A 24,361-nucleotide genomic window follows, 5' to 3' on the forward strand; every position below is an offset into this window, starting at 1 on the left:
CTCTGCAGCGTGTGCTCCATGCGACAACTCCAAGTCACCACAGCAGAACCCTGCTACTGAAGACGAGAAACCAGATGAAGAGAGTAATGAAAATGAGGAGATGCCAGCGGCACCTGTAGATGCCAGTACACCCATTTCTAATGGCAAGTTGCATTTTATTCAGCTGCACTTGTCGTTCATATCTTCTCCGTTCTTGAGGCGCAACAGGTGTCTCTGATGCCTGGCTCTTTATGGCAGAGGTATTTTGTTTTCAAATTGACTTCCAAATGGGAGAGAGAAATCCAGAGGTCATTCATTCAATATAGTGATGAATTAAAGTTCAAAGAAAGTTGGTTCATTTGATGTACTCTTACTGGAACTTCATTTTGTAAACAGAACGACCCCCCACTCAAGGATATCACAGCTTCCCTCCCGTACTAAAAATGATAGTGCTCACCCTTGTAGGAGCAGCAATGTGAAGAAGGTCGAGGGCAGTAAGAAGGGTTCGAAGCTTTGATATAACAAGCCTTACACTTTTTTTGACAGAGCTCCTAATAAGCATCTTTAGCAAGGTCTGGAGATGGGAGAAAAACTCAAACTAGATTTTAATTCTAGGATGTATAATGTCAAGCTTGACTGTTCCTCTGAACAGTCAATTGAATTCAATTTTTTTTAATTTAAATTAATTAGTTTATTTTTTTTAATTTAAATTCAATTGAATATAAAGTTTTTTTTTGTTGTTGTTGTTTTTCACAAAACACTAAGTTTATGTGAAAGGTTTTGCTGCAATATCTTTTTTCCAAGGATATTAAGCTTAAGTTATCCACAAGAAAACGGTGGGGAAAGGGAAGCTTTAGTTTTGAAAGCTTTTTTTTTTTTTTCTCTCCAGGTTTTTCTTGAGCACAGCAGCGTTTCAGTGTCTGCCTGCCATTAGTTGCCCCACTACCAAGTCAGGAGGGTCAATTAAACTTGCGTGAGGCAGAATTTCTTTATCTGAATCTACATGGTTCACATAAATATATTCTTGTTTCCTTCTTTCCCTAGGATTATTCTTCTCCCAGTATTGAATGTTTCAACGGACACCGTTTAAGATCAATGAGCAAAAGCATCCTGCGGTGTTCTGTCTCCAGCTTTGAAGAAAGTATGGCGGTACTGAGGGGAAATGTCAAGAGAAGATGCTTTTCAAGGTACTGTATTTCTATATGTTCAATCTCTGTTCGATTTGTAGATTGAAAAGCAAGAGAGAAAGCATGTGCAGTGAGTTGTGGCCTGATAAACCTCCGGCTAAAATCAGCAGAGGCCTATGAGCATGCTGATGGCGTACCAGTGCCTTAAAACTAGAATCCCTCTTCTCGGTGAAAGTCTTCTGCTTTTCTAAAAAAAACATGTTTTTTTCCCCAACCCCTTTGAGGTGTTGTTGTGGTTTAACCCGGCCGGCAGCTAAACACCACACAGCCCTTCTGCAACCCTCCCACCTCCCTCTCTGGGATGGGGGAGAGAAACGGGACAGTGAAGCCCGCGAGTTGAGATAAAGACAGTTTATTAAGACAGGAAAATAATAATAATGATGGTGATGATGATAGTACTGCTACTAGTAATGTGTACAAAACAAGTGATGTACAATGCAGTTGCTCACTACCCGCTGACCAGTGCCCAGCGTAACCCCTAGCAGCCCGGCTGCCCCGCCCTATCCATGGTGCAGCGTGTTGCCATAAGGCATAGAATTCTTTGGCCAGTTGGGGTCGGCCATCCTGAGTCTGTCCCCTCGCAGCTGTTGCTGTGCGCCGATTCTGATCGCCAGTAGGACAGTGAGACACCGAAAGGTCCTTGGCTTGTTGTAAGTACTGCTCTGCAGCAATTGAAACATCGGGGTGGTATCAGCACTCTTCTAAACATCCTTTCACACATTCTAAGCCAAAACATAGCAACCTACCCGCTACTAGGAGGAGAACTAACGCTGTCCTAACTGAAACCAGGACATGTATCTTTTCCACTTGGGTGCTATTGCTCATAATTTTGAGAATTCAACATGAGCAAGCTAGGAAATGTGGGTACATACAGAACCGCGTGTATATGGCACGCAACAGACTTGGGATGTGGATCCTGCGTGAGGCCTACAGGCTTCTCTTTGTATACCATGGAGCACTGGCTTGTAAACATGGTGAAATTTCCCATCCTTGATGGGTCTAATACAACAAGTCTTTTCTCCCTTCTCTGCCGTGTCCTCTTTCTTAATGTAGGCAGTTGAGAAAGCCAAAATTGGAACGAAAAAAAGAATATAGCACAGGTAAGTGGCTGTAAGTCCCCGGGATACCTATTTGCGCAGGTTACTGAAGAGGATGGCACTTGGTCACTCCATGGCTTTCATTTGGCCCCAAAGCCTTCTGTAGTCAGCTGAATTCACTCCTCAGTGACTTTTCTGTGAAGAGAGGTAGGTGCAAATAGGAGATTTTATGAATTCCTTGGGGAGGGAGCAGTGTGAATTGCAGCTTGGTAGGCACAAAGCAAACTGTTCTAATTGTGCAAAGTAAATCGATACTTGGTAAGTTCAAACTCAGTTTTATAGCTGGCAAGCACAAAAGTAAACCTTAGCTGTGATCCTAGCAGCACAGCGGTGTAGCTCTTCCCTTCCCCTTGTCCTCTTGGCTCTTTTAATGACAGTGCAAGCAACCAACCTGTGCCAAAGGGTGCTGTATGGCAAACAATGGGCAGGCTTTTTTCTAAAAAGCACGAGTTTGAGTTATGTGGTGTTTGGGTGTTTCTCTTGAAACGATTCTTCCCTCCTTGAGCTGTTAGATCCTAATGCAGGAAATGGAAGTGCTGCATGCATAAACAGAGTAATCAAACATACACCTCTTAGGAAGAGGCTTGCAATGTCCTAGTGTTTGTTTTGAGCACTGTTAGATACAGTTTGACATGAATGGAGTGAAAACACCTTAGAGAAAGGTGTTGATTGTTCTCACTTTTCCAAGACAGAAATAAGTGGAGTAGATTTCCCTCCTGCATGGAACAAAAGTTGCACGTTTGTTTTTGTCTGGCTAGCTTTCAGTCTCTTTAAAAATTTCCCTACAGGTCCCAGTTTTAAGTAGACAGTTTAAACGTGCAGAGCGATAAAGAAGTGGAATGCAGTGGTTGTGACACCAACTTCTGACCTGAAATGTAAAGAAAACTCAATCCACTTCAGGGTGCCTTTTTTGTTTGTCTGTTTCCATTTTACAAGAGCAACGGTGAAATAAGGAGAATCCCATCTTCACTGTTTCAAAATCCTTTGTTTCTGCGTTTCAGTCACCAGAACATTGAGGAGTAGAGCTGGTGCAAAAACTGTGAGACGAGTCCACGGAGAAAACAGGGACTTGGAGCTGCGCCGCAGCTGTAGAGTCGGACACAGTCGGTACTCGACTACTAACTCGTCCATTCTATTTGACAAACTTATGACAAAGTAAGTCATCTTTTCTTGCAGACCTCGTAGAATGATCTTTCTTCGCAAGCCTTTGCACTATGGCATGATGTTGGCCTCGACTTGCTCTTTATTTTGACAGCAAAGAGGTATGGCTGCTCCTGGCATTTCCTTCCTGTTTACAGGGAGACACCGTTACCTGGCTAGATAAACAGATTTTCTTGAAGGTGCTATTTCAGCATATAAGAATTGATTTAAAAAACAACCAACAACAACAACAAAAGTGCTTCATGGCTTACTAGTTTTGTAATCTCACATTTCTCCAGGAATACTTGATTTGCTGCATTTCACCATTACACTCGTCAGCGCCGCTGATTCTGGTTTATCACTATTTGCATTGCAAATCTCCTTGTCCAAAGCTTAAACTGATGTATGCACTGCTTGAAAACAAAACCTGAAGTTGCAGAGCAGAAGACTCAAGTCATTATGTTAGCCGCTGTGTAACCATACTGCTTTCCAAGCATAAGATGTCCAGCTTATTTTGTTTCTATGAAGAGTTTAAATGGCTCCCGTTAAGCAAAGATGTCCCCACACTGATACTTACTATTAAGCAAGGATTCCACCTCCTTTGGCTGAGGTCTGCTCCCTTACTCACATTGGAACATTCATCCAAGTAGCCTGCAATTCCACACTCTCGGGGGAAAGTCCATAGAATAGAAAAGGTTCCTCCAGTCTCTTCCTCAGCCTTTTTTTGAAGCATGCAATAAAGCAAAACATTCACAGGCTGCCCTTCCATGCAAAACAAGGCAAATTAGTAAGACAGGAGCCACAAAACTGATTGTCCTTTAAAGTTAAAATGAGATTTGAAATAGATCGAGTTAGCAAGTGTTGTAAGTCTGTAGCTAAGTCTGGTTTTGCCAATGCAGCACAATTCGCTATCACGTAGCCAGAGCTGCTTCTGTAGCTCCAAGAAGCAAAACTGCTTTGACAAAATACTGTGTCATCAAAGCATTCGTTGGCTCAGTAGGCACGGCTCAGGTTCAACAAGTTTGTGAAAAAATGAGTACTAACAGAAGCAGCAGGGTCCAAAGAAACACTTTATGTCCCCACTGCGAAATGAGGGGCTTTACCTTGAGTGTTAGGCACACTGTCAATAGAAAAGCACTGTAACAGAATCTGCCACGGCAGTTTGCATGTTATTGAAAGACCATCAGAGTAGGACTGCAGCAAGATCATTGCGAAGTTACAAAAAAAACCATGTGGGGGTGGGAGTTTAGTTGCGTTCGATAACACAATCTTAGATAAAGATTTTGGTCTTAACGTAAAAGTAAGGATGTCTACTGATCTCTTCAACTCCAACAACTGAAGCCCAAGTCTGAAAAATCGCCTTTAAGAATGCAAAGAAAATATTTAACTCTTCTGTATGTTCATACTTTGCTATCAAGCAAAGGAATGAATGCTGATGCCTTAACTATGTAGGGCTGTAGCTTACAGAGAGACTACACCTTCCTGTTTTTTTCCCTTTAAAAACGTTAAATGTACGTGAAATTATTTGGGGGTGTTTTCACATGCAAAGCCTAATGCAGTGCATGCAAGCCCTGTCATCTTCTTCGTCTAGTAGTGTCGCGTTAAGGGGTGTAGCCGATTGACCGTCATGGGTCCCGTCGGATTCAGGGTGCTGAACTATCACGGTCACGGATTCACCAACAACGCAGTACGGCCTCGCTCTAGTCGCATTCAAGGAGAACTCTCACAGCTAGGAAGAATGCAATTAAGTGCAATTTGTTACGGCGACAGGTACACAGGTTCTTTGGATTGTCAGTGATAAATTCACTGTCTGCAAAAGCAAGCTAGCATGCATGAAATGCACAGGTACACAGCCTAGGTATTAAGACATTAAAAAGCATCAAAACTCTAGAGATTTCTAAGATTCCACAGAGACGCCTGGTATAAGCAAGCGTTCAGATCTTACCCCACGGCGTCCCAATGGAGTGGGGGTGGGGGAGTGAGAGGCTCAGCCTGTCGAGTGATGTCAGAAGGAATCCTTCCTGATAGTATCTTCCCTAACATCCCCTTTCTCTTAAACCAATTGGTATTATTTTCTATCTTTAAGGTGGAGCTTGAGTGACTCTAGTCGTGCATATCTTGGTTGTGCTTGGTAGAAATGATCTCACTTGCGTTTAAAGGTACAGACTCTGAGAAATTCCGAGGGCGTGCTCAGTGAGGGGTGGTTGCACCTTGGAGGCGGGGTGCTTTTGGAATGGAGGTGTGCTTATGATGCCTAGTCGCTTAAGGTGATTACTCCACAAGTAGTAACTTAGTGTTGATTTAACTACAGCATATCTAAAACATAAGAAGGATGTTAGTATGGAAGAAGCCGATGAAACCAGTCCTTAAATCTTACTACTTACTGTGCGTGAGCAGACTGGCGTGAGTTTTAGCTATACTGGCAAATATCAAACCACACCTGTGTCGTCCCAGAGCTGGGAAAAAAAAAAACAAAACAAGGAAATGTTGAAGCAAATAGGGAGGCGTGTAGCTTGTGCAGTCTTTTAGCTGAGAAAATAAAGAAGGAGAGAGACAGGTAGCCTTGAGCTAGCAGAAGCAAGGAAGAGAAGGGCTAAAAGGGAAAAAACAGGAAGGAGAACACCAGCTCCAGACTGACCTATAGTAACCTTTTTCTCATTAAGGGTCATTAGCACATTAAAAATCACACCTGTCAAAATGCTAATCTATGCTAATGTGGGATTCGGTGTGTGTCCCCCCTCTCCTGTTCCCCCTCCCCCCCGGTATTCCTCTGTAATGCACAAGCTCAGTGGAGATAAGTTAGGTGAGCTGTAATAACCAATCCAAAGGAGCCAAAGAGAGAGTTTTCACAAGTTTCCTGTGTATAAATGACGGTGATTCGAGTCAGAGGTGTGCTTGCTTTGCGAAAGATGGCCAAGTACCTGACTCTGCAGAGTTCTATAAGTAATTATATAATTAAAAGACCTTCGTGTGCATTCCGACTCTGGGTGCTTATTGGCGCGGTGCACTCTGCACGAACCTGCAGACAACATCTGTACTCGGTGTCATGCCTACAGACAACCCTCTGCTGTTTATTTATTCCTGCATATTTTTCTGTGCATTCAACACAACCCCTTTGGCACAACTAGTTAACCACGTAGCTGCCAGTCCACCACTCAGTTGCACTTGTGAAGAGGAAAAGCTATTTCCGTCTACTGGAGGAGCACATCCTCTAAATGCAAGCTTCACTCAGCTGGTCATTTACTGCAGGACAAGATTTGAAAAGTGTTGTTGAGTTCTGGGTTTCCTGCTTACAGGAAAAATTAAGTGCTAGATCGCCCTCTACTCCGCTTTGTCTGCTGCATTTAATGGAGATTAAACTGATTTCATTTGCTCCTCCGTTTATGGACAATGAGCTGAAGGAACAGGTACAGCACATTAGCCTGGAATGCCTTCCCTCCCAACCAAAGTAAACTGGAGCTGTAACTAACACAAGCAGAAGCAAGGCTTCCGTGTTTTCAGCTGAATAAAGTTCCAACAAAATCATCCTCTGGGATTTGAAGGTTACTTCACATGACATGCCAACGACTCTTTTCCCTCCATTGTAAAGCGGATCCCTGCTGTTAGTTGCTCTAGAAGCAAAGGAATCATCGGTTTGGTTACCAAATAGCCGCTTCTGCAAACGAGAAGTGTTGTGCTCTCTCTTCCCTTTGAATGACTCCACACTTCTCATCAGCTACTGGATTGCTGACCTAGAATCAGAGAACATCCCAAGGTGGAAAGGACTCCCAATAATCACCAAGTCCAACTCGTGGCTCCACACAGGACCACCCCAAAGTGAGACCCGATGTCTGAGAGCATTGTTCAACACTTGTTGACCTCCGTCAGGCTCGGTGCCATGAGCAGTGCCCTGGGCAGCTGTCTCAGTAGCCAGCCACCCCCTCAGCGCAGCGCCTGAGGCGCACGGGGCTCGGCGGGGCGGCCCGGGAGGGGAGGACGGCGGGGCGAAGTGGCAGCTCCCTCAGAGCCGTCTCCCCGCCGCCTCGGCCGCATGTCGTGGCTTTTTCGTGTCGGGGCTTTTTCATGTCGTGCCCTCGGTCTCTCGCCGTGGGTGAGATGCTGCTCCCCAGCGCGGACCCCTTGCGCGCGGGGCCTGCCCGCGGCGGCGGCGGGAGGGAAACCCCAACCCCAAAGCCCTCCCTGCAGGGAGAGCTCGGGGTGAGGGCCGATCCGGCACCGACAGTAAACACACGCCGGAGTAAACGCTCTGGTTTTAGCCATGAGCTGCGCGGCCAGGTTCACAAGGCGTCACGCTGGAGCTCCGAGTTCGGCGGCGTTCCGAGGCCGTTGTGGCGGTTGTGGAGACGGCCCCGGCTGAGGTGGCTGCTGCTGTCGCTGCTGTCCCCTCTGTCCCTGCTGTTGCCGCTGTTGCCGCTGTTCCCGGACCTTGGAGACCCCCGGCGGCTCCCTGTGCCAGGCCCTGTGGCCCCGGGGAGCTGCCCGCCGCCTCGTCGGCCAGCCCGGCAGCAATCCTGCCAGCACAGAATAGCCCACTGCGTTTCAGGGTAAAGTGACGATTAATTTCTATTTCCTGGCCTGGGTGCTGCTTTCTTCTTTAAGGAAGCTTCAAGGTTAAAGGTTCAACTCAGTTATGTCAGGGTTCAACTCCGTTTCGTGAAGGGGCTCTTGTACGAAAGCTTAAGCTGGGATTGACTCTCTGCTAAGCGGAGGCCAAACGTGGACCTACTGAGAAGCAGGTCCTAAGTGATAACATTTTCTAAAGAGACTGCTAAACACATCTGAAGAGTGCTGCTGCAGAACTCTGAATGGGGGGATAGCAACTGTCTTAAGTGATCTGGAATCTTGAATTTACTTTTCAATGGACAAGAGGTGTGTCTCTCAAGGCAAACAAAGAGAGGAGTAACACCCTCTCTTGTCACTCATGTCAACATAAATTTATGCTCAGAGCGTAGGTGTAGGAACAGCATCGGTATGTATATGGAACATCGGGAGAGGAAGCTCTATCGGTATTTACAGTTTTTCTACTACCTTGCCAGAGAGACGTCATCTCCAAATGAGAAATGGATGTATTTTGAAACAGTGGTGGTGGATTGGATTTCTTCTTTCTAGTGTTAATATTTGCTCTTGAATCGTACTTAATAGCTGGTAACACCTCAATCAGTTGTCAAAAATAAACTTAAAAATGTGTAAGGCTTATCTCATTGGTCAGTATAAAGATCAAGGTCTTCCCTTCCCTTCCCTTCCCTTCCCTTCCCTTCCCTTCCCTTCCCTTCCCTTCCCTTCCCTTCCCTTCCCTTCCCTTCCCTTCCCTTCCCTTCCCTTCCCTTCCCTTCCCTTCCCTTCCCTTCCCTTCCCTTCCCTTCCCTTCCCTTCCCTTCCCTTCCCTTCCCTTCCCTTCCCTTCCCTTCCCTTCCCTTCCCTTCCCTTTTTTTCTTTTTTCCTTTCCTTTCCTTTCCTTTCCTTTCCTTTCCTTTCCTTTCCTTTCCTTTCCTTTCCTTTCCTTTCCTTTCCTTTCCTTTCCTTTCCTTTCCTTTCCTTTCCTTTCCTTTCCTTTCCTTTCCTTTCCTTTCCTTTCCTTTCTTTCCCCGCAGTATTGTTTTTCTGTTCTCCTTCTCACTGCAGTCTTGATTTTGTTCTTGTCCCTTAAGTATGTTTCCAATGTGTTGCTGAAACATTTTCCCTTTCAATCCTAAAAAAGGAGCTGTCACTGGTGAAGATCGGAGCTTATCCCTGAGCCCAGGAGCTGTCACCTTATTCTTCCAGTCGGACAAGGACGACTTCATTTCTCATGTAAATGCATTTGTCAGGTTTGCGTATTGTTTTTTCAGGAATGGAAAGTGTGTATAGAATGGATTTAAAATCAATTTTAAATGTAAAACGTCAAGGCAAAAAAGTTCTAATTACAACCTCTGCACACAATTTGCCAGCTGTGGGACTAGGAGTTTTCTTATTTACTGTGTTTTGTTTAACGTGTCTGAAGTTTAATGGACAGCAATCAAGGCGTGCTAGAAATCTGAAAGCACTTTATGCTTTGTTCTCTCCGTCATTTTGGTATAACAAACTAGCTTATGTTTTAAACCCTCCATGAGGTTAGTGGTTTCCCTAAAGGTAACAAGTCCCTGTGTGCTACAGTAAGACAGTAACAAAACATGAAGTATAGAAGTTCATCCTGTCATTATTCAGCTTCTGCCTATGGACACACAACTACGCTTATTTAAAGCAGTATCACCTTGAAACCTAATCAGCATTTTAAAAAGGACTTTGTAGCAGTTATTGGCTTTTGTCCTGGAGGGCTGAGGTTTGTTTTGTTTTGTTTTACATTCAGCATTTCCGTTTCTAGCTTACATTCCCCTGTTGTTTTGCATGAGGAAAGCGTGCAACTTTAGAAAGGAGAACGGAAAGAGCTGCTTTTTAGTCTAACTTTTCAGTTTGTCGTAGGAGTTTTAAATGTGGTAGGAGTAAAACACCAGAAGTACTGCTGCCAAAGTTATATTCAAACTCGTCTTTCTTGGAGAAGCAGAAGAAGCCCAGGGAGAAATGAATTTGCAAACATGCTCTTCATGCTCTCCTTTCCGAAGATTTCTCTGAGATATAGCCCATCCTCTGTGGGTTTTGAGGTATATGGTTCCCAGGAGTGAAAAGGAGGGCCAAACATCTCTCCTCTTGGATCTCAGCATGCCAGGGCTTTGGTGTACTGCCACTTACAGCTCCGCTTTTTCACCTGGAAAAAGCGACCGCATGATGTAGACTGAGGAGCCCTCACAGATTAACTTGCTATCACCAAGTGACGCCCATGAAAGGTGTATTTAAAAGCTAGGCTCATTATAGAATCACAACAAACCCCTCATGACTGGTGCAGTAGACAGTGAGGTAGAGGGCGAGCCCTGGAAAGACAGAAGAAAAGTAGCAGTGAGTTCTGGGTACCTTTGTGCAGACGAAACAGAAAAACGCAGGCAGTGAAGTAATAGTGTTCCGTTACTAATGCCAGCAATAGATAATTGCAACAATTATCTATTAGATCATAGGTACTAATTAACAGATAATTGCGCAACTCCGGAAATCAATAAATAACTGATTCCCCTCAGAGAATGTCTTCTACATTTTTATATTAAAAAGACTCCAGAGTTGTAATGGATTAAAATCCTACGGAAGGGAAAGAAATGGCATCAGCCACTAGTTCTGCAGAAGCGAAAAGTAATACTGATAGAGTTTAGATGGAAATTTTCACTTTGTGTGTTTAGTTTGGGGATTCTTTTTAAATCATTCATACCAGCGATTTAGTTCTTAAGGCTGTTTCTTTGAGATTAAGTGACAGGACTTCTGTTACTCCTTTCTTCTTGGAGTGCTTCTTGATAGTCTTACGTCAACCAGAACTTCTGTCTCTGTCGCAGATGTGAACAATGACCGTAGCTAAGAAGCCCAAATCTTCAAAGCCTAAAAAGCCCTCTTCAAGGCGGTCTGGCAAATCCAAGAAACCAAGTCCTAAAATACTGATGTCACGCACCGCCAACTGGGGCCGGATAGTGCCTGCAGAAGATTCAAGCCAAGTCTCTGTGGCCCAAGGACGTGGAGGTGCTATTTACTGTAGGTCATCTGAAAAATCTAAGGCTTTTGCCCCAAGAGATCTAAGTAAGTGTGCGTTTTATCCTGCCTCCATTGTCTTCAAAGCAAAAGTAGAAAATGCAGTTCTTACTTGTTGCACTGATAGAGAAGGGGACTACTGTGAAGAAAGACTTGAAAAGCGAATCCCCTAAGGCAACTGAAGTGACTGATGTTACAGAAATTAATTTTGATATATTTACAGTCAACAGAGAAATACGGGGAGCTTTTTGTAATGCACAGATTCCTCCATGTCTTTTCTGTTTTGCAGAGAAAAGTGTTTGATTGTTGCTATTCACAGCTTCCATTTTTCACAGGTTTTTTGAAGGATAACATTGCTCAGGAAAAAATCTGGTATCTGTAGGGGTACCGTCATTCCTAGTTCCTAGTTTTTACGTTTTTACCGTATAATTTCAAGTCTAAGTTTGTGGTTTAAGTTATAATAAGGAAAAAAACAGTAGTTGAGTTAATCAGGTTAAAGATTATAGATGGAGAGGAACTTGGCGTTAGGTGCTACAAACAGAATGGCAGTTAGCCTTGCCTTAGAAGAATTAAAATGGTTGACTAAAATTGTTTTTTTTTTTTTTTTTCCCCAAAACATTGTGTTGACCAGCCAATTTGAATTTGGTGGTATTAAAGCTGTCTGCAATAAGTTTTTCTGGTTTGGATTGTAGCTAGCTCCTCTAGGTGCTCCTGCAGAATAGTATTTTTTTAAATACCTTTCTTCGAAACAAACAAACAAGATCTCTTTTTAAATTTAACTTTCTTGCAGTCGTTAATGATGGAATTGCTCCGCCACAGAGCATTCTTTTTCCACCTGAGAAGATTTGTATGGATTGGCGAGAAACACAAAGTGTTGGAGTTGGCCTGTACAATCTTGGCAACACATGTTTTCTTAATGCTACTCTACAGTGTTTGACCTACACACCCCCACTTGCCAATTACATGCTTTCTCTTGAGCACAGCCAGTCATGTGAGTACTTTCTAACAGTATTTTGAATCTGTTGGATAGCTCTGAAGGTGAAAGAACAGCAGTGATTCTGTGAGATAAGCTTATTTGCCTGATTTTACCTGTAGCAGCTGGCTTTGAGCACTGTATTAGCAGTGGGCTCCGAATAGCATATGGAGTGCAATTAATGCACCATGTTTTATTTATTTAGTTAGTTATTTGTTTGTTTGTTTGTTTGTTTGTTTATTAAAGGATTATTTATTGCTTCATGGGAATAATGAAGTGCATTGGACAGTAATGCATTTGGTAGTAATTTTAGAGAGTAATACATTTTGCAGCCTGTGGAGTTCACATTCCTGTCAGCCTTTACAACTGCGACTTTGCAGTAGTCTTTTAGATTTCTCATCACAACATGCATTTGAATACAGGCTTAGTGGATATTTTTCTTCTGTCAAGTTGTGTGAAATGAAATGTTACAAGACTGTTGGGACATTGGCATCTTGGGAGAATAGAATGTAGCAAGGAGAGTGGATATTGTATCTATAGTTTAAATTGTACTTAGATGTTTGTAGTTCTGGATATTTCGCTGGACTGGGATGCTTTGTTCTTTCACTCTTCAGGTCGTGAACAAGATTTTTGCATGATGTGCACGATGGAGACTCACATTAACCAGGCCCTGCGTTGCACTGTTGATGCCATCGAGCCTACGCATGTTATCAGTAATCTCAGTCGTAAGTGGCTTCAGATGTGTTTCTTTTCGATAGCTTGTAATCTTCAAATAATTATTTGATGTGTCTAAGTGGTTTTAACACTCCAATGAAGAGAGATTTTAGAAATACAAGAATGATTTCATTTTTAAATGAGGTCAATACTATCATCTTCTTATTTAGGAATAGGACAACATTTCCGTTTTGGCAGTCAAGAAGACGCACACGAGTTCTTGCGCTATACTGTTGATGCTATGCAGGAAGCGTGCTTGAACGGAAGCACCGAGTAAGCATAAACAAGTTCACTTTCATACATTCTCTAGCACCTTCTAGTCCTTTATTTACTCTCAGAAATGATCTCTAGCACCTTTTAGTGCCTTATTTACTATCAGCAACGAAAGTCTACATCATCCTTGGTTTTCATCAAACTCTTTGAAGAGTTAACTCTGTGCCTTAAATCTTCTGAGGTCTGATTATAATTTATTTCCAGATTGGACAGATCTTCTCAAGCTACCACCATCATTCATCAAATATTTGGAGGATTTCTAAGATCGAGAGGTACTTGAAAAAATATTCCTGTCCTTAGAACTGATCTGTGTCTTTTGTCGGTAGTAAAGCAGTCTGTAGTTTGTCTAAAGTAGTATCTGTCAACAACTTGAATTTGGACAGTTAGTCTCCTTCACATAATGTTAAGCATTTATATTTTGCTTCCAGTGAAGTGCTTGAATTGCAAAGCAGTTTCGGATACGTATGAGGCATTTCTTGATATCACTTTGGATATAAAGGTAAGATGTTTTCTAAATATAATTCATGATGTTTAAGTACATGCATAACTTTCTAAATTAAACTTGTTTAACTTAAAAAACCAAACCACATATAATGTTAAAACGTAAGAGCTTGGTGGTGCTAAGGAAGTGGATTGGACTTTGTCCTTCCGTGGAACCCATGTAAATAGTCTCCACATTTGCATTGGGTTTAAGGGGAAAGAATTCTCTTTCTGCAAAAATTATAATGCTGTCATACTTCTTTGTTGTTCTACCTCAATATACATCTAATTGTTAGACTGATGAATTTGTCCCCAGTATTGATGACAAAGTACACTGTAGATGCTGTCTAGGCTACTGGAAAAGTATTTGTTCCAAAGTCAAATGCCTTCCAGGTGAGGTCAATGCTGAGCATGCTCTTTCTGCCTCCTTCTTCACAGTGCTCCTAGTAGATCGCTTGAGTATGTTAGTAAGATTCTCTTATAAACTACTAGTATGTCTCTGGAATTCTGAATTACGGTGACTTTGCGCTCTTCTTTCTCGCTGCTCTAGGCGGTTTCGTCTGTTAGCAGAGCTCTGGAACTCTTTGTGAAACCTGAAGAGCTGGATGGAGAGAATTGCTATAAATGTAGCGAGTAAGATTTTGACGTCAGTTTTCTATGTTGCATGACTCTGTTGGACTACCTCTAAACTTTGGATCTACTTACAAGTTTTGTGGAAGTTTATAAAAGACTTGGATTTTTGTTTCCTTGGAGGGGGGAAGTCTTGTTCATAGGCATTCCCTATGGGTTTGCAATTCTCTGGCTTGTATTTTGCCATCAGAATTCAAAAAGAGCTACTTTTGTTCTTTCTATTTATTAGCTCTCGACAGTACTTTTCTTGATGTAAACTGCCCAGTTTCCGTTGTTCTCTGGGCTAGTGGCTAATTTTCACTGCTTACACCGTAGGTCCTACCTTGGAGCGGGCAATGTGTCAAACTGAACTATTTTGTTTCAAAGGATGGCAGATGGTTTCAGTGTCTTTCCAGACAAGCTCAGTACATGAAGACTTCCTACTGTTAAATGTCTCCCTCCTGTAGAATGACCATGTGCTTCTGTTGTATTTTTGATGTTGATAGTCGACCTATGTTGGAGATTATTTGCAATTTCTAGCCCTGGGGACCAAGGCTCTCTCGTTCCGCTTTCAGTATTTGTATTTCCCTTGAAAGCTGAAAGAATGTATCCAGGATTGGAGTTCAAATAGCCACTTTTGTAGACCAAGAAATGGTACCTTGCCATCCAACCTGGTCATACCCTTTTGTGAGAGATTCCTGTTCCCGCTATGCTCTGAGTTGTTGGGAAAATTGACCTTCTTCTGTGTATTAACAAACCTGACACGCAGTGCATGGGTTTATGAAAAGAAAAAAGACCAACCTATTATGCAAGTAAATATCATTCAAATAGCATAGGCGTGCGTGAGACATTAAAAGGAGTTTGTTTGTGTTTGAAGATGCCTTCAAACACTTATCTCTGCTTGTTTTTAAGGTGTAAAAAGATGGTTCCTGCGTCCAAGAGATTTACCATACACCGTTATTCCAAGGTTCTCACAATATCACTGAAAAGATTTGCAGATTTCACAGGTGGAAAGATCAACAAGGTATATTTACCACTGAAATGCAACTATATCATTGTGTAATGGGACATCCCCCAAAGCTGAAAGTTGTTAATATTTTCAGACAATAATTGTAGACTAACGACTATGGCTTATTCTTTCTCTTAATATCAATAAAGTTCCCGCTTGACAAGAAGCATATGCTTTCCTCTGAGAAGGCTGATTCATCAGGAAACAGTTCTCTGCAACTTCTAGTCTTAAACATTGTTTATGGGAAGACTTATTTGTAGTGAATCAAGGAATATATTTGAGAAATATATTCTAGAAATCAATTCTAGTCTGTGTTTTTTGGAAGTGTTTTTCTCTGGCTAGTCCACGAAGTACTCTGGGATAATTTTTCTATCTTCTTGATGTCTCTTTAGGAGGTGAAATATCCGGAGTATTTGGACCTGAGAGCCTACATGTCGCAGTCAATGGGAGAACCACTGCTCTATGCCTTATACGCGGTGCTGGTACATCACGGTGTCAGCTGTCACTCAGGACACTATATATGCTATGTAAAGGTAGAAGTCAACAGCATTTCTAACAGGGTAAAGGTTGTGCTGGCAAACCAATTAAAGCATGACTAGCAGCTACTGTTTCTAGGGAAAAAGATTTCATTATATTTTTATTTGACATGTGTGTATTTTGTTCCTATCCGTGATTTCAATTGGAAAACGTGCAATTCACCTAAAGAAATCGTTGTCTTTATTTGCAGGCTGGTAATGGACTTTGGTATCAGATGAATGATGCTAAAGTAGTGCATACTGACATTAAAAGAGTTCTTGGTCAGCAAGCTTACATACTTTTTTATATCAGGTAATAACAAATCTTAAAATGTGTTCAGAAGAGATTTACTTTCCTGTTATTGATATTTTTCTGTTTTGCAAGTGTTTTTCTTGCTATCCCGGGAGAAGATTATTATTTGTCTAATTCAGTTCTGTCTAACCTGAAATTCTCTGTGTCGTTTATTATCTTTTGTTGCTTGGCCTTAAACTGCAGCACTCGTGTAAATTGCTATCTATGTGTTATCTGTAGCTGGCTACTTTAGAGAAGGAGAGAAATGAAGGTCATCTGTGGTGTAAGAATGAATTATTGCTCTGCAAGTGATAGTCTTAGTAGGAAGACTGTTCTCTACTTTTCAGTCTGTAGTCTTGGCGAAGCCTTCTGTAGAGAAGGCTTCCATATCGTATGAGCTGTTCCTCTAAAATGATAGGATGGGATTTAATCCAAGAGTAGGCTGAAAGAAAAACTAAACTACGATCACTGCTCTTTTCTGAAGGCGCTATGATTTGACACTTGGAGAACGTGCGTTTTACTTGCCAGCACCATCTTATCCCTGTTCATTCCCTCCTGGTCAGCAGGGGGCTAATAGTAAGCAGGCTGGATTTCTGGGACCACGACTTCTTCCTCATATGATTAAGGTAATTCAGGGAAGCGGGAGGGCAGATAACGGCACCAAACTGCTAGTGGGTTTGGGGTTTGGTGTGGGGTTTTTTGTTTGGTTTTCAGCATCTTAGTTTTGTTTTCCTTCCCACGCTGCAGCTTTCTTCACAGCCCTCATGCTACAGCCAGAGTCATTCAAACAGTGGTTACTGCTAAATTGTGCAGCCATGCGACTCCATTACTTTATACCTCCAAGACAGCTTTCTAAAGCACAGAGAGCTACGCTCTTTGACTATTTAAGCAGAGTGTACTAATCCTCAAATCATTTAAAAGAGGACTTGTTTTTCCTATCCTCGTCACTTTAACTAAGACAGGGAAAACTAAATGTCTTATTCCTGAGCACCAGAACGATTACTTCAGGCTTTTCAGGGTATGTTTAAAGGGGAAAATAAATATATTTGGGAATAGCAGCAGGTAATGTTAAGTTGCTTGGCTGTTTTTCAAAGATGATGTTAATTTGATACCAATCTGCAGTAAACCAAAAGCAGGAATTGAATACGCTTATTGGACTTGCATTTATCCTTAAAGGGCAGTGTGTTTTTCTTTTTAGGTGTTAAGACCATTTGTAGAAACACTCAGTAGGAGAGTTTTGTGTTTCAAAATGTTACATGCAGTGTTTGCGTTAATCCATCTTGCAATTTCTTCTTTTTAAATACAGAATTCAAGCCGTTTAAATGGAAATGGATCCATAAAAGAGGACACAAAGACCACTGGTGTCACCCTAAAAAGGCCATCTTCAGCACCACCAATGGCCTGTGTTCAAAACCAGGCAATTACCAGGCCTTCAATGACTGATATGTCAAGAAAACAGAAGATCACCATCAGTATTCACAATAAATTGCCTGCTCGTCAGACTGTGTCACAGCCTGACTTTCTTAGCAGTGCTGTGGAGGATGAAGATCTCTACCAGGCTGTTCCTTCATCCACAATTACAAATTCGGTAATGCAAATGAAGCAAATGCAAACAAACAAAAAAGTTTCTGATGAAATTTTTGTGGAGCCAACAGTGAATGAAAATCCTAAACTCAGCTCTGATAACACAGTCCCTTATGGTGCAGAATCTTCAGGAAAATCTGAGGAGGAGTCAAAGGGCTTATTTCAAAGGAATTGCAATGCAATGTCCTCTAATGGAATTTTGGTTGGAAAGGTAGTCCGTACATTGCAGCATTCCAATTCTTCCTGTCAGAATGCTGACAAAGGAAGATCCCAGCATGAGCTGCCAAAAACAGATTCACTAAATGGTGCTATTAGGTTAGTTACTGAATCTAAAGAAAACGGACTGAAACTTGATGATTCCACTTGCCGAGTTGAACCTGTTAAACCTTCTGAGATGTTCTTTTCTAAAACAAATGGATCGCTTGAAACATAGATTTGCTCCATCGAGAATTTCTCACCTACGATGTATTCGGGAGTGTTTATTGTGTTCCTAATTCAGGTGAAATACTGAGAAAACACAGCACACATGTGATCGTAAGGCTTTGTGGTATTATCCCCTTAGAATTTGCAGACCTGAGCTTACATTAGAACTTGTCAACTTAAGCTCAGCTGAGATAAAAATTCCTAAGTTTCATAAAGTAGATTTTGGGGGGTGAGTTGGGGTTATCTTTGAAGTGTAGATAATGCATACAACTCACAGCGGTCTTGCTTACCATTTAATGGAGACATTCTGACAAGACTAGTCCTCAGTACTACTACAAATAGTATTTTTTTGTCTGCTGACTTGTGCGTTTTAATTGCAGATGCCTGGAGCTATGCCTTCAGTCAATCGAGAAGTCATCACGGAGTCCTTCAGAGCCAGCCAGCTGAACAGCTTGTCAGAGGAAATGAGGTAAAATGAGCACAGTCTGATTAAGACAAGACTTTATGGAAGTTCGTTACAGTTTTATCTGTCTACTAATAGTATTTAATGGAAGGATTTAAATTAGTACAATTCCATACTGTGTGTCCAGTGTCACGAACAGAACTAATGATCAGCACTGAGCATATCACTCTGATGCAGGTTGGTGCCTCAAGGAGAACTTGTGTTCCTTTATAGAATGTTTTTCCATTTTTCTCCACTGTCTGGAGAAACACTGGCTGTTCCCCGCTCGCCCCTATGCCTTTTTTCTCAGAGCAGCAGGTGGAAGGAGACAGATGCGTTTGCTTTTTTAGTGCAATGGCTTCAGAAGCAAGAGGGGCAAAAGCACTTTCTCTGGGAGCTGAAGAAGGTGTCCTAATCACAGGAGAGGTTTCTAAATGGCATATCTTTGCGAGCGTTCCTGTAGTCCGGAGGTTTTTGTTTGTTTGTTTGCCTTTGGAAGGTTTTACTCTTAATATTCACGTCCTTCAGCAGAAGTGAGAAATGGGTTTTTATTTTATGCAGTGTTGCGGAACCTCCGAAATCTCCTGGGAATGATGAATACCTCGCCCAGTACCAATGTGATGACCGTGGAGACAAGGAGAAACCAAGAAGATCAAAAGAACGTGACCTCATTTCAAAAGAAAATGTTTTGTCCGGCAAAGAGTCTTGTGAGCCTGGTGAGAAATTGCGGCAAACTTCCTCTCTCAAGTCTGACACTGAATGTAGCTCTAACAATCTTTCTTCCTTAGCTATTGCAGATAGACGCCAAGATACAAAGGACAAGACTAAAACCACTGAGAAAGAGCATTACCGAAGCAAGAGGGAACATGCTCCTAGTGAAGAGAAGGAGAGTCAAAAAGCAGGTCCTTCCAGCAAGAGGAGGTGTTCTCAGAGCGTGGAATTTGTTGAGCAAAAGAGTCAAAAGCAGGAGTACTGGGAGGGAAGCAGGTACAGATCTTTCCCTCGTGAAAGAAACAGCCCTGAGAATGGCAGAAGAGCAGTCAAATATTCAAAGTACAGATCTGGCAGCGGAGGAAGATCAGAACAAGGTAGCAATAGGTACTACCGATCCAAAGGGGAAAGAAGTTGGAGCAGAGAAAGATACTATCGAGACGAAGCACGGAGATGGGAAAGATGTGGCTATTACAAGGATTACTATTCACCTCATGCGACAGGAGACAGTAGAGAGAGAAAGTTCTCTCACGGCGATTCAGCCTTTGACAGATCGACTGCAACTTACTACAGCAGGTCACATAAGCATTATCATTACAAAAGCGGATGGCCTCACGGTTCCCTCTTGAGAGAGGAAGATGTACGTCGCTTTAGCACACCCCGAGCAGACTTGCATCGTTGCTCGGTACCTCAGCAACATTCCAGAAGACATTCTCGTGAAAGACATGCGCTTCCACCTGTGTCAGCTCATTTGGAGAACTGTCGCCAGAAAACTGAAACAGAAGGAAACAGAAAAAGAAAATATACCCGTGCAGAAGGTAGTGAAAGTGAAATAGAAAGGAAAGACAGAAAGATAGAAAAGGAGCTTGTAGGTGGTGAAAAAAATGCAAAAATATCACAAGTTCTGGAAGAAAAAGAAGTCTAAGGATAAAGATGGAGAGAAGGATTCCAAGTAAGCAAGGATTCCAGCATACTCCGCATTTTTTATCCTAATTCTTTTCTGGGTGCTTCTCATGTCTTTTTTTTTTTTTTTTTTTTTTTTTTTTTCTGGTAGTTTCTAAGTTCTTCAGATAGCACCAGCTGGCTGGGGATCATGTTGTTAGGTTGATCAGTGAAGACAGGAAAGCTCTTGCTGAATTGTGTCAGAGCACTAGCTTTGGACCACATAGTTCGAATCACATCCGTACACCATTCCAGATTAGGTTAAAAGATTTTTTCTGCTTGCACGTATTCCAGAGCTAGCCGTTGTTAATGATCTGTGTACAAGCCAGGACCTATGGTCCTTCAATCTGACGGCTTAAGTTTGCTGCATCTAAAGTAAGTTGCGTGTGCACAAAGCACCACAAAATAGCTGACATGCTGCAAATCATCACCTGTGGTAAAATAAATCAGGTTTCATATAGGCAACAAGTGCCACATCTTTTTTTCCCTTTTTAACTTGCATGTTTCTTTCAGACTTCATGATTTGTGTTTCTGTGCGCTCCGCTTTGACAATGCCAATCGCAAGCGTAAGAAAAAGAAGAAAAAGGAGAAGAAAAAGAAGAAAAAGGAGAAACACCAGGAAAGCAAAAGGCTCCTTGAAACACTTAGATCCTCGTTTCCAGAAGATAACGCGGGAGAAGAAGGAAGAATGCCATCCTCCAGATGGCTCTTCATGTCAGTAATGCAGAAGTGAGAGCAGTAAACAACCTTACAAGGAAGGGAAGACTTCCAGTGCAGGCGAAAGCAAGAAATACTGCTCCATCGCATCCAACGACTATACTAAAGGTAAGCGGCCGCAGCGTGTGTGAGGAATTCCTTTTATATTAATCTCGAGATTATTTCAAACAGTCTTGAAGTGCTTGATGACTTAACAGTCTGCAGATTTATTATCAAATCAAAAAAAAACCCCACTTGGTAGACTATTTTTTTCCCAGTTTTGAATGGCCACTAGGAAAGAAGGCCTGAAATAAAGAGGTTAAAGGCAAATGGTTTTCATTTGGTTTGATGATGAAGTGGCAAACAAGAGGAAGAGTTGCAAGCTCCCTTCTTAAATTCAGTCCAGCCAAGTAGGAAAAGTAAATGTGGACGGACAGCTGTATCTTGGCAAAGAAGATAGTAGGGAGCAAGGAGGTTCAGCAGTCAAGATGGAAGGTGATGCCATGAGGCTTAGAGGCTAGTAATGTTCTAATGAACATGGCCAAGTCTTGCGCTGGGCAGCCTGCTTGGGTCCAAAGCCTGCAGTCCTCCCCAAGATGTCGGCGAGGGGCTGGTGAGCCGTTGGGACGGAACCCCCGTTGCCCGGGTTCCCCAAGCAACCGCCCCACTCTCCAGCCACCATGGCAGGTCCAGCAGCCGGCTCCCGCTCCTCCCGGGGCTGCGGCCCTGCTGGCGAGCCCAGCGCCCCAGAGCTCAGCCCAGCGGCCTTTTTCCCACAGAGGGTTTCCCCAGACGGCTTCCGCGGCTTGCGCAGACGCAAAACTCCCCCTTCGTCGTCCCAGCCGTGCCGCCAACGGTGGCTGCCTGGCTGCTGCCCTCCCTCCCCGGAGCGACGGCGCTGCCCTTGCAGCCCCCGCAGGTACCCACCCTCCCCTCCGCGCTGCCCCAGGCCACCGTCTGGCACGTGGTGCCGGGGGTCCAGGGGCAGGTGCTGCAGCTCCCCGCCGGGGTGCAGCTGCCACCTGGGGGGCACCTCCCAGCCCAGGGGCACCACCTGCAGCTTGGGCAGCTCCCCGCCGGGGGGCAGCTCCCTGCTGTGGGGCAGCTCCCCGCCGTGGGGCACCAGCTGCAGCTGGTGCAGCTCCCCGCTGTGGGGCAAAACCTGCAGCTGGTGCAGCTCCCCGCTGTGGAGTAAAACCTGCAGCTGGTGCAGCTCCCAACCATGGGGCACCAGCTGCAGCTGGTGCAGCTCCCCGCCGGGGGGCAGCTCCCCCACACCGCTCCTCCCTGTGCCCCCGTCCATCAGTGGGGACAGCCCATGGTGACGGGGACACTGGTACCCCACCATGCGCTGGGGCTGGGGCCCAGGGCCGTGCTCCATGGGGAGCTCCTGCACCCCGCAGGCACCTGCCTGTTGCAGGCCCCCGCCCAGCGCAACCCCCCGCCACCCCTCGTCCCGGGGCCTCCGCTGCGGGGGCAGGCGCTCCCCACGCCCCGCACCCTGAGCAGCAGCCGGGGGCAGCTGCCGGAGCCCTGCTTGCACGCCGTGGGGCTCAGTGAGGACCAGGGGCCCCCGCTGCCCGGCCCCACTGCCCCCAAGCCTGCCCAGGCTCCAAGGACCGCCAGCACCCAGACGGCGACGCCTGACGGTGAGTTTGGGGCTGGCACAGCCGGCCGCTGGGCGCCCCACACCCAGGGGCCATGGGAAAGCTGACATCGCCCGTCTTGGGGGATTTTCTTGCTTCGTCCTCAGCGGCGACAGCCCCGCAGGTGCCTGAGGAGCCCCCGCAGCTGCCCGAGCTGGGCCCTGATGCCTTTGCCGAGGCCTTTCCAGAGCTGGCAGGGGACAGCCAGCAGCTGCAGCACATGCAGGACGAGCTCCTGGCCGACCTGGACATCCCCATCCCCGGCATGGAGGAGCTGCTCAGCTGGCTCGATGCCGTGGAGCCCCAGGACGCCTTCCCCGATTTGCCCAGCAGTCCTGCCCTCAGCCGCTTCCTCTCGCAGCTGCCCGACCTCTGCGAGGACATCGAGGAGCCGAGCACGCAGGGACTGGAAGCCACAGGAGCCCTCGGTGAGGTCCCCTCAACCCCTGGGCTGCGCCCCGAGAAGCTTGAGGGTGGGCTGTCGCTGCAGTCCCCCGTCGTGCCAGCAGTGAGCCCCCCGCTCAGCCCTGCAGCCAGTCCCCTGCCCAGTGCGCTTAGGAGCCCCCTACCCAGTCCACCCCTGAGTCCCCCCAGGAGCCTCCCTGACACCCAGCTCCTCAGTGCCCTTAGTAGACCCCTGCCCCAACCCCCCCAGCGTTCCCTCAAGACCCGCCCCAACCCCAAGGTCCCCAGTGCCCTTAGTAGACCCCAGCCCAAATCCCCCCCGAGTTCTCCCAAGAAACGCCCCAACCCCAAGGGTCGCAGTGCCCTTAGTAGACCCCAGCCCAAATCCCCACCGAGGTCCCCCAAGAAACGCCCCAACCCCAAGGTCCCCAGTGCCCTTAGTAGACCCCAGCCCAAATCCCCCCCGAGTTCCCCCAAGAAACGCCCCAACCCCAAGGGCCGCACTGACCATAGGAGACCCCTGCCCAAACGCCCCCTGGGTCCCCTCAAGAGCCCCCCGCCTGCCCCTGCGTCCACCGGCACCAAGCGGGGGGCCAAGCGCCCTGCGCCCAGCAGCACCCCCGGGACAGCGCAGAGCTGCCAGCACAGGAGGCCGACGACAGAGAACCCCCCCGGCAAGGAGAGGAAGACGCTGCTGGGCCAGGCTGGCCAAGGCCGCAAGAGACCGTGCCAGGGGAAGACGGGTGGCAGCAGCACGGTGGCTGGCAGCAGCAGGGAAGCAGGCAGCAGCGGGCAGCAGCTGGCGATCAACAGCACCACGGCACCCAGCAAGAGAGCGCGAAGCCCGGGGGCTGCAGGGGGGCAAGGAGCAGCGGCGCCACCTCCCCGCAGAGCGCGGCTGCTGCCGGAGACTCCGAGTGGGGAGCCCCGTGCCGTGCGGCCCCAGGACAGGCTCTGTCCCCAGGCCAGCGGGGCCAAGACGCTGCAGCGCCAGCAGCCGGGGACAAAGACCCCCAGCGAGACTTTGCAGCCGCTGGGGGCCAGGGCCAACGCGCTGGGGCCAGCGTGCCAGCTGGCCTGTGTGCAGCCGCAGCCCACCTCCAGCAGCCCCAGCAGCATGCCCAGCGCCCCGCCGACAGTGCCAGGCTCCAGCTACCCGTGACCGACCTCGGGCTTCTCCTCAACGGCCCCCGCAGCACCCAGGCAGGCACAGAGACCTCTGCAGGCACCTGCTCCAGCTTCAGCCACGCTCCTCAGCCCTTGCCCCTCTCGCTTGCCCTCTCCCCTCTCTCGTGCTGGAGCTAGGGGATGGGCTTGCCACTCACAGGGATGGCAACAGCGCCAATGGCAAATGCGCACGCGCCTCACCCAGGAAGGTGACAATGGCAAGCTGGGGAGATGCTGGCAGCAGCTGGGCTGGGAAAGCTTGGCCATGGCAACTGCTGCTTGGGACACCAAAGGGCTGAGAGACAAGACTTGCTTCTTCTTTCGGGGCATTGCTCTTCTTTCCTGCCTTCTGGATTAAATTCCTCTCCTTAGGTGGTCACTCAGCAAGGCCTCTGCCTGCAGAGCACTTCTTCTTGCACTGGCATGCCAAGGGGATAAGAACTGGGAGGTCTTTGGGATAGCAAATGATCAGTGGGATGGGAAGTGATGATGGGGA

At 45.7% G+C, this 24,361-nt stretch overlaps 2 protein-coding genes across 2 annotated transcripts in view; both read left to right on the plus strand.

The window, feature by feature from the left end:
• Positions 1–20,601, plus strand: part of LOC311428693 (uncharacterized protein) — a gene marked incomplete at its 5' end in the record, with an annotated part of 46,592 nt that extends 25,991 nt beyond the window's left edge. Inside the window, 2 exons of the mRNA XM_084540025.1 lie at positions 19,087–19,961; positions 20,465–20,601. Of these exons, the coding sequence (XP_084396151.1) occupies positions 19,087–19,934 (848 nt within the window). The 3' untranslated portion in view covers positions 19,935–19,961; positions 20,465–20,601. The remainder of the gene's footprint in view (positions 1–19,086; positions 19,962–20,464) is intronic.
• LOC311428691 (ubiquitin carboxyl-terminal hydrolase 42-like) lies at positions 1,099–15,641 on the plus strand (the record flags this gene model as incomplete). Its single annotated transcript, XM_084540023.1, has 12 exons — positions 1,099–1,166; positions 3,265–3,418; positions 9,102–9,193; positions 10,795–11,032; positions 11,775–11,975; positions 12,572–12,682; positions 12,842–12,944; positions 13,149–13,216; positions 13,373–13,443; positions 13,975–14,057; positions 14,946–15,057; positions 15,435–15,641. Exons 4-12 carry the CDS (start codon positions 10,804–10,806, stop codon positions 15,639–15,641), a joined length of 1,185 nt encoding a protein of 394 aa, XP_084396149.1. The 5' UTR covers positions 1,099–1,166; positions 3,265–3,418; positions 9,102–9,193; positions 10,795–10,803.
• Positions 20,602–24,361: the final 3,760 nt, after the last annotated feature.

The sequence above is a fragment of the Aythya ferina genome (genome assembly GCF_964211825.1).
Source record: "Aythya ferina genome assembly, contig: HAP1_SCAFFOLD_115, whole genome shotgun sequence".
NCBI lineage: Eukaryota > Metazoa > Chordata > Aves > Anseriformes > Anatidae > Aythya > Aythya ferina.